The 9,712-nt window shown below is 47.1% G+C and overlaps 1 protein-coding gene across 1 annotated transcript; it reads right to left on the bottom strand.

Annotated features, from left to right (window-relative positions):
- Positions 1 to 641: 641 nt before the first annotated feature.
- Positions 642 to 9,176, bottom strand: LOC311118660 (neurotrypsin-like; the record flags this gene model as incomplete). Its single annotated transcript, XM_084193452.1, has 13 exons — positions 642 to 1,203; positions 1,319 to 1,590; positions 1,816 to 1,938; positions 2,074 to 2,355; positions 2,535 to 2,676; positions 2,758 to 2,981; positions 5,429 to 5,570; positions 5,715 to 5,893; positions 5,974 to 6,117; positions 6,206 to 6,388; positions 6,510 to 6,648; positions 7,022 to 7,264; positions 9,164 to 9,176. The coding sequence occupies 13 exons, from the start codon at positions 9,174 to 9,176 to the stop codon at positions 869 to 871; spliced, it is 2,421 nt and encodes an 806-aa protein (XP_084049578.1). The 3' UTR covers positions 642 to 868.
- Between the last annotated feature and the right edge of the window lie 536 nt (positions 9,177 to 9,712).

The following is a 9,712-nucleotide window of genomic DNA, read 5'->3' as shown; positions in this document are numbered from 1 at the left end:
GACAGGGTATGCCACGGTGCAGAATCCCTGGAGCAATTTGTTGGAGCAGTAGAGTGTCTTGCTGTAGGGCACAACAGCAGATGGTAGCCGGGAACCGACACCAACATCCTCAGGTTAGTGGCCTACACCTCAAGGCTAACTGCCGCAGCCAAAAGAGTCCAGTTTATTTGAAATGAGAGGGAAGAGCTGTCCAGTTCACATTTGAAAGAAGAGAAAGTCCCGTCCAAGGTAGAGTAGATCACATTTTCAGGAATACAAATGTCAGTATTAGATATTCGAGAACAGCTTTTGAACAACAGCTTACATATTTTTTTTACCACTGGTTAAGGAATAACAGATCATTCTGGACAGACGTCACATTCAAATAGGGCATCACAAGAAACCCAACCCCACTGTCAGAGAAAATACTACCTAACACATGTCTGGCTACACATTATCACTACAGCACCTCCCATCCCACACACAGATGATACATACAGCTCTGCCACCCATACATGCATGCACACACCCCACAGCTAGCGTAATACACACACATACACATGCACATACACAAGTTTGCATGGTCTGGGTCAGGGGGCAGAGGGGGAGAGGAGGATCTCTTCTTTCTCTTCTCTTGTTGTATCTTTCCTCTTTCTCTCCCTCCTTTTCCAACATGTCCTCCTCCTGTTCCTCCATCATCTATCCTTCCTCCTCTTCCTCTGACAGTCGCATGACACGGCCGGTGAGCCAATGGCGTGTCCTGGTTCAGACGAGCGTGTGTGTGTGTGTTTATTGTGAGTGTGTGTATGCTTATTTTGTGTGTGCCCATTGTGATCGTGTGTGTGTGTGTATATTGTTGTGCTGATCGTGTGTGTGTATGAATTCATCATCAGTGTGTTTGTTTCAACTCGTCATGATCGTGTGTGTGTGTGACCTCCTCGATCCAGCCCTGGAACCGTCCGACCCGTGTGTAGAGGGCGGGGGTTGAGGGGTCACTGCAACCATAACCCCCGGAGACGATCCCGGTCAAAACCCATCGCCCTCCCTTCCCCTGGCACACCAGCCCACCGCCCCAGTTGCCCTGGCAACCATTGTTCCCGTGGAGACGGCGTGTGTCAGGGGGGCTGCCGGCGCACAGCGTGCCATGGGAGGAGTAACCATCGCCATAATGCTTCTTACACTGCCATGACGTCAGGAGGGGTACCCAGGACTGGAGCACAGCATCTAAGGGGGAAGAGGGCATGTACAGTAGGGAGAAATACGTTTCTAACGTGTCGGCAATGCTAAACCACAAATCCTCAGAGGTTGTAGTTGAGAGGTAGTGGAAGGTGAGGCGTACCTGGGCCGTCCCAGCCTGCGGTAACCGCGGCAATGCAGGAGGAGGGGGTCTTGCCCCTTGTAGTGTCTGTGGTGGGGAGGCAGGCGGCGTTGGTGTGGTGAGCAAAGGTCAAACAGTGATCCTTGGGGCTGGGCAGCCTCAGCAGGGCCAGGTCATGACCCCCAGGGCCCTGATCTGCCCTGAACTTTCTGTGGACCACCACTCGCTCCGGGGTCAGAATTCGGTCAGAACCCCCCACACGCACCACATACTGAGACGGGCCAATACCAAACCTGGAGGATGGAGAGGGAGAGGGGGGAGAGAGAGAGAAAGAGAGAGAGAGAGGGGTAGCGATAAAGTGTTTGGAAAGGGGGACAGAAAATTGGATGGAAAGAAATGAAGGCAGAAAAAGAAGACGTGAGCACTGAAAATAGAAAAAAACGAGTGACTAAACAAATGTTAGGAAACGAGAGGAGAGGAGAGGAGAGGAGAGGAGAGGAGAGGAGAGGAGAAGTCACCTGGTGAAGCAGTGAGCGGAGGCCAGGGCCCAGCACGGAGAGATCAAAGTACCACTACAGATAGGATGGCCATCTTTACCCTCAGAACCCAACCACACTGACACCTGCCATGGCCATGATGTCCTAGAGGAGAGGGGGAGGGAGGAGAGGAGAGGGGGGGAGAGGAGAGGGGTTTAGTGTGTGTGTGTTAACCTGTGTCTTCTCATGAGTCATGTGTGATTCTCTGTGTATCTACGCTGTACGTAAAGCTTCTCTTACCGGAGTATATTCTCTCCTCCTCCTCCACTCTTCCTCTCGTTCCCTTCCTCCCAAATCTTCCTCACTCCACAGGTGTGCTCACTTGGCCCAGCCTGGCCCTCTGTTGCCCGGGGGGCGTGGTCACAGCTCACCCCTGCATCCTCTCTCCGTCTGCAGCCGTCACGGCCCCGGCCCAGAGACGGACACTCCCCCAGGAAGTCCTCCTTCCCCGTACACCTCACCTGGTCCAGGTGGACAGGACCCTTCCCCCGACCGAACCCACCCGCTGCTACCGCATGACCACTGAGGGAGAAGGAGAGGAGGAGGGGGAGAAGAGGAGAAGGGGGAAGAGTGGGAGGGTGAAAGACTGAGATAAAGAGAGAGATAAAAAATGCTGGATTGACTGAAGCTACAACACTCTTCTACACAAAGGTCTGTGAACACACACACACACACACACACACACACACACACACACACACCTGTGGCCCAGCTGTCTGCAGACCACGGCAGCGTTCAGGTCATTCCAGCCCGAGTCACAGATACTCCCCCAGTCTCCATGGAGATAAACCTCCGCACGACCTTCCTTATGGCTGCCGCCCCCTACCAGACGCACCAGAGGACCTGCAACACAAACATACTTGTAAAAGCTAATAAAAAGGCCTCACGGTTGTTTGGCCAAATTGCTGTCGGAGTAAGGCTCACCTGTGGCAGGTGCAACAGCCGGCACCTCATTGGTCTGTTCCTCTTTAGCTCTGGCCCTGCATCGCACGCCCACGTCCTCTCCATGGGAACAGTCGCTACGGCCCCAGATGCCATGGCGACAGTCCAGCAGGGATGACTCCGTCCCCTCACAACGCACATCGTCCAATAGGATGATTCCAGAACCCTCGCCGAATGTTCCGTCAGTCACCACCTCAGCATATCCCCTAGAGGTAGAACACGAAATTACATCAACTTAAAAGGTACAATGTGGTAGTTGTTGATGTCTAAAGCTCTGCTGGGCCCCTTGTAGCTCGGTAGAGCATGGCGCTTGCAACGCCAGGGTTGTGGGTTCGATTCCCACGGGGGGCCAGTATGAAAAAATAAATAATGTATGCACTCACTAACTGTAAGTCGCTCTGGATAAGAGCGTCTGCTAAATTACTAAAAATGTAAAACATTTTATGATGATGTCATATTACTGAGTCTACATTTAAACAGTGGGGCGGGCTTTCTGGTTACAGGAATCATCAACAAGACTCTTCCTAGTGTAATCACTAGGGCTGTGGCGGTCATGAAATTTTGTCAGCCGGTTATTGTCATGCAAAATACTGCCGGTCTAACGGTAAATTACCATTAATTAACATAAACCGTTAAGCGCCTCCATGCATACAAGCCGCTGATGCACACCTTTCGAACATTTACATTTAAAAAAGTTGAATAAATAAATGTAATATACACCATCACAATAAATCCATTATTTATTTTAGTCAGGTCTAAAGAAACATGATATGAAGAAAATGTATTTCAGAAGAACAGAATATGAGTTGGCCTACTGTATGTTATCTGGCTATGCTCCATGCCATAGGCTATAGGCTTGTTCATTTACCAGACAAGATATGCTTAAGTCCCGTGCCATTATTTAATATTATATGATTTTATAGTAAGAAGAATTTAATTGAACTTACATAAAACATTTATTTTTCCCATTTCGGAGCAGAGTGAGCATATGAAGTGGCCATGTTGAGCGTAAATGTGACCATTTGAAACAGGTCCTGTACGCTAGATTTAGAGTTATTTGGCAACTTTAGTTGTGAATGATACAAACCTTAGAATGTCTTAGAAATCAAAACATATATGGGCTGCATGATGCGACTATAGGCTACTGATGATTTGAGAAAGTAGCAATAAAAGGTTGGCCTCTGTTCCTTGCCTCAGGCTATACACGCTGTTCTGTCATCAAATGACCATATTTTCACTATTCTCAATTTAATCTTGTCTTTATTAATATGTAAAATTTGTTTCGTTTGAGAATGGCCCATTATCAAACGCGCAGGAACAGGGGCAGGGGCAGGGGAAAAAATACATGCACTCGAATAGCGAATGGAGGCCGCTTTCCTGCCGGTTCAATACTCTGGTTATTTCACTCCACGCATCATCCACTGTTTGAGGAGCCTCTCGCTGCGTGACAGGTGATATTCCACCCAAACTCTGTGTGCCGTGGGCTCTCTAACCATGTTCCTGCAGCTACCCAGTGCTTAATTTCGGAAACCAAGTGAAATCTGTTCGAGAACATCAATAGTAACATGTTTTCACAACTAAACATATTTCATTAAACTGTTGACAGCCCCGCTCTCTGCACACTAGAGAAAGGAATGAAGGAGAAAGAGGAGGAGATGGAAACGCAGTGGTGAGATATTCTGTAGCTAAAAGGTAATGTCAGCCTATTAATTATGAAAATATAAAAAATGACCTATTACTAGGCTATTCAAAATCAAATACAAATTCACTGTAATTGTAGGCTTGGCCTCCCTGCACAATCAATGAACCAACAGCATTGGCTAGGCCTCTCCGTTCTCTCCCAGACTCATGGATAGAAAGTTTAGAGCGTAGCATAAGGTAACCAGTCCATCCAGAATGTATAATAATACAGTCCACACTCAAAGGCAATTACTAGAATTTGTTTAATTTAGGAGTATAGGCTAGACCAATTATGTACCAAATACAATTTTTTTTTAAAAATGTTTTTCTGCCGTGCGTAATATGCTGTAGGATATGTATTGTATAACAGCACAATAATTATTTTAATTCAGGTTTTGTTTTTGGGGTTCATATATAGGCCTACGGGTATGCATAAGCTCTAATATGTGTATGGGTGTTTTTAATTTTGGGTATTTGGTATTTTATTAGGATCCACATTAGCTGTTGCGAAAGCAGCAGCTATTTTTCCTGGGGTCCATTAATCATTAGTCCATTAATCCATTAATCATCACCTTAGAAAGCGCTGTCCATTTCGTTGTGGTAGATTGTGAAACAACATCCACAACAACCATGTTTTCCACTCAGTTTCAACCTGTTGTTCTTCAAATAGATCAAAGCGTGGTGAGTTTTAAAAGCACGATACTGTTTTGAATAAGTGTTTGATGTGATTTTCGATGGCATTTGCATTGACGTCAGAGTGGTTAGAGGGACAATAGAGCCCTGACTACCAGGCCATTAGCGACCTGATGATCATTAGGGAGTTGGGTACTACCAACGCATGTCCAGAGTGAATAAGAGGAGATTACCGAGACTCAACGGTCATGGACTCATGACACATGACTGCCGGTGTGGCGGTAACACAGTCACCGCAACAGCCCATATCATGCCTGCAGGGGAAGGTACACTCACACACCTGTATCCGAGCTGTCGACAGACCACCTGTGTGTGTTGTTGAGTCCAGTGGTTGTCACACACAGTACCCCAGTCCCCAGAGTGGAACACTTCAACACGACCCTCCCATGGACCGTCTCCTCCTACCAACCGCACCACACCGTCTGGAACACACAGATACACACGTTAGATCATTTGTGTGCACGTTATATCTGTTTTTGGGATGTGTGTTTGTTTGTGTGTGTGCGTGCCTGTGTGGGTGTTTGTGTGTGTGTGTGTGCGTGCGTGCGTGAAATATGTGTGTGTACCTGTGTAGGGACTGCAGGACACCCCCGCGTCTTCCATATGGTCACAGTTGTGTTGTTCCCAGTCTCCATGAAGACACTGGTCCAGGAAGAGTTCATTTCCTGTACACCTCACAGCGTCCAATAGGATGGGACCTGAGCCCTGTCCGAAGTGGGCCCACGACCAGGCCTTCGCCACACCCCTAAACACACACATGGGTCAAAACAACAATAATGACTTCCTCTAGCTACAAGATATTTACTCCTACAGAGTCTCTCTCACCCGAAGCCCAGCTGTCGACAGACCACCTCTGCATCTCTGTCGTCCCATTGGTCATCGCAGACAGAGCCCCACCTACCGCCGTGGAAAACCTCCACACGCCCCTCAAAGTCTTCTTCTCCTCCAACCAATCGTAGAGGAGGACCACTGCCTGTGGGAGAAAACAATGTCCCGATATCGATGCTGATGATTTATTTATATGAGGCACTTTGTTTCCTTCTCTCTAGCTTTCTACTGACCTTCTGGTGGAGCACACACAACTCCCGCCTCGTTTCCGTGGCTACAGTCCCCCGTAACAAATGTCCTGCTCTGGCATTGGCTGACGGAGCTCTCATCACCACGGCAACCCAGCCGCTCGTAATGGCAAAGGCCGGTGCCCGAGCCGAACCTGGAGTGCTGCAACGCAGTACCGATCTCACTGAGGACACACACACACACACACGGTCTTACAGTTGAAACGGAAATGCTGCGATGCTACAATTCCCGATCGCAATGAGGAGGCACACACACAAACATACACACTCCTACATCTCTCTTACCCAAGCCCCAGCTGTCTGCAGATCACACTTGCATCTCTGTCTGTCCAATGAGAGTCACACACCGCCCCCCACTGGCCATTCAGATATACCTCCACACGTCCACTTTCTGACGATGTCCCGCCCACCAGCCGAGCTGCACCTAGGAGAGGGAGAGAAGGACAGGTACATCAGCCAATCAATAGTCTGGAAGAACTACAGAGTAGATACTGTGTACACAGCAGAGGAGGCTGATGGGAGAAGCTATAGTACGATGGGCTCATTGTAATCGCTAGTATGGGATCAATTGAATGGTACCAAACACAGAAACAACGTGTTTGACTCCGTTCCATCAATTCCATTCCAGCCATTACAATGAGCCTGCCCCTCCTATAGCTCCTCCCACCAGCCTCCTCTGGTATACAGTATTTGCTACAGGGCTACCCTGGCAGGCGCAGAAGGCTCTATGTATAATACTGTATTTGCTTTGTATATTGTCTATATGTATACATACAGTATATTTGCCATAAGCCTACCCTGGTGGCAGTCGCAGTAGGCCCAGCCGATGGCCCCAGAGGTCTGTCTGAAAAAGCACCAGGGATTGGACTCTCTGTCAGGGTTCCGGCAGTAGCTGTGCTCCCCCAGGCCTCGACCAGGGTACTGCAGCATGTAGTCTGGAAACTCTGCCCACTGCAAGCAGGGGGCGCCAGAGTCCGTCTGAGACACGGAGCCATTATAGTAACCCAGCTCTGTAAAACCCTCCGAACAGGAGAGAGGGGCTGAGAGAGAGAGAGAGAGAGAATACTGTCATAACTATGAATCCCTCTGAAGAGAGAGACAGATGGGATGGGAGGTTTATAGCAAGAGAGGAGATAAGGAGAGGAGATAAGGAGTGAAGCATACAAGGAGAGTCAGGAGGAGAGTGAAAATGTCCTTATTCAAAAAGGAAAATCACCTTGGATCTTCTATATGCATGTACAGTGGCTTGTGAAAGTATTCACCCCCCATGGCATTTTTCCTATTTTGTTGCCTTACAACCTGGAATTAAATTAGATGTTTTGGGGGGTTTGTATCATTTGATTTACACAACATGTAAATACCACTTTGAAGATGCAAAAATTTTTTTTTTATTAAACAAACAAGAAATAAGACAAAAAAACTGAAAAATTGAGCGTGCATAACTATTCACCCCCCCCCCCCCCAAAGTCAATACTTTGTAGAGCCACCTTTTGCAGCAATTACAGCTGCAAGTCTCTTGGGGTATGTCTCTATAAGCTTACCACATCTAGCCACTGGGATTTTTGCCCATTCTTCAAGGCAAAACTGCTCCAGCTCCTTCAAGTTGGATGGGTTCGGCTGGTGTACAGCAATCTTTAAGTCATACCACAGATTCTCAATTGGATTGAGGTCTGGGCTTTGACTAGGCCATTACAAGATATTTAAATGTTTCCCCTTAAACCACTCAAGTGTTGCTTTAGCAGAATGCTTAAGGTCATTGTCCTGCTGGAAGGTGAACCTCCATCCCAGTCTCAAATCTCTGGAAGACTGAAACAGGTTTCCCTCAAGAATTTCCCTGTATTTAGCGCCATCCATCATTCCTTCAATTCTGACCAGTTTCCCAGTCCCTGCTGATGAAAAACATCCCCACAGTATGATGCTGCCACCACCATGCTTCACTGTGGGGATGGTGTTCTCGGGGTGATGAGAGGTGTTGGGTTTGCACCAGACATAGCATTATCCTTGATGGCCAAAAAGCTCAATTTCAGTCTCATCTGACCAGAGTACCTTCTTCCATATGTTTGGGGAGTCTCCCACATGCCTTTTGGCATACACCAAAAGTGTTTGCTTATTCTTTTCTTTAAGCAATGGCTTTTTTCTGGCCACTCTTCTGTAAAGCCCAGCTCTGTGTATTGTACGGCTTAAAGTAGTCCTATGGACAGATACTCCTTCAGGGTTATCTTTGGTCTCTATGTTGCCTCTCTGATTAATGCCCTCCTTGCCTGGGCCATGAGTTTTGGTGGGCGGCCCTCTCTTGGCAGATTTGTTGTGGTGCCATATTCTTTCCATTTTTTAATAATGGATTTAATGGTGCTCCGTGGGATGTTCAAAGTTTCAGATATTTTTTTACAACCCAACCCTGATCTGTACTTCTCCACAACTTTGTCCCTGACCTGTTTGGAGAGCTCCTTGGTCTTCATGGTGCCGCTTGCTTGGTGGTTCCCCTTGCTTAGTGGTGTTGCAGACTCTGGGGCCTTTCAGAACAGGTGTATATATACTGAGATCATGTGACAGATCATGTGACACTTAGATTGCACACAGGTGGACTTTATTTAACTAATTATGTGACTTCTGAAGGTAATTGGTTGCACCAGATCTTATTTAGGGGCTTGATAGCAAAGGGGGTGAATACATATGCACGCACCACTTTTCCGTTATTTATTTTTTAGAATTTTTTGAAACAAGTTATTTTTTTTAATTCACTTCACCAATTTTGACTATTTTGTGAATGTCCATTACATGAAATCCAAATAAAAATCAATTTAAATTACAGGTTGTAATGCAACAAAATGGGAAAAAATGCCAAGGGGATGAATACTTTTGCAAGGCACTGTACAGAAAGTTACGTCCTAACACACACAGTATCAAATAACACAGCAGGGGATATATAATACAGTTACTCAGCTGATCCATGTTAAAATCCCCTAACCTCCCACTCCCACCCTTACTTAAAATGCTGGAGGCCACCCAGGAGAGGGTCTCTAAGGAGTATACACTCTGTAGTCTGAGGATCCCTTACGAGTGTACACTTTGTGCTGTAGAGGCGGAATTAGTGGAGGCTTGAACAACGAACAAGGGCTAAATGAAACTGCTGCTGACGCAAACATACTGCTGAACTACACACACACACACAGCCAAAGATAATCTCCCAGGCAGCAATTAGAGAAGTATTAAGAGAGAGAGAGAGAGACAGAGGCTGAGAGAAAGGCTGAGAGAGAGAGAGCGGCAGAGAGAGATAGAGAGAGAGAGAGAGAGCTCAACCCAGAGTCTCTCAGAGCATTCACAGTCAGCCCACTGACACCCCTATCAGATCACAGCAAAATCACAGTCTACTTGAACAGAGCAATACTCAATCATGAGGCATCAAAGCCAAAGGAACGGCATAATATTAAGAAATGCTATAGATGGAAGGAAAGTAGTGTAGAAACCTACCGAAAAACAATTAGGCA

The sequence above is a fragment of the Coregonus lavaretus genome, assembly GCF_964263955.1.
Source record: "Coregonus lavaretus genome assembly, contig: HAP1_SCAFFOLD_7271, whole genome shotgun sequence".
Taxonomy (NCBI): domain Eukaryota; kingdom Metazoa; phylum Chordata; class Actinopteri; order Salmoniformes; family Salmonidae; genus Coregonus; species Coregonus lavaretus.
Note: the sequence above shows the minus strand (reverse complement) of the source record. Positions and strands in the feature narration are given on the sequence as shown.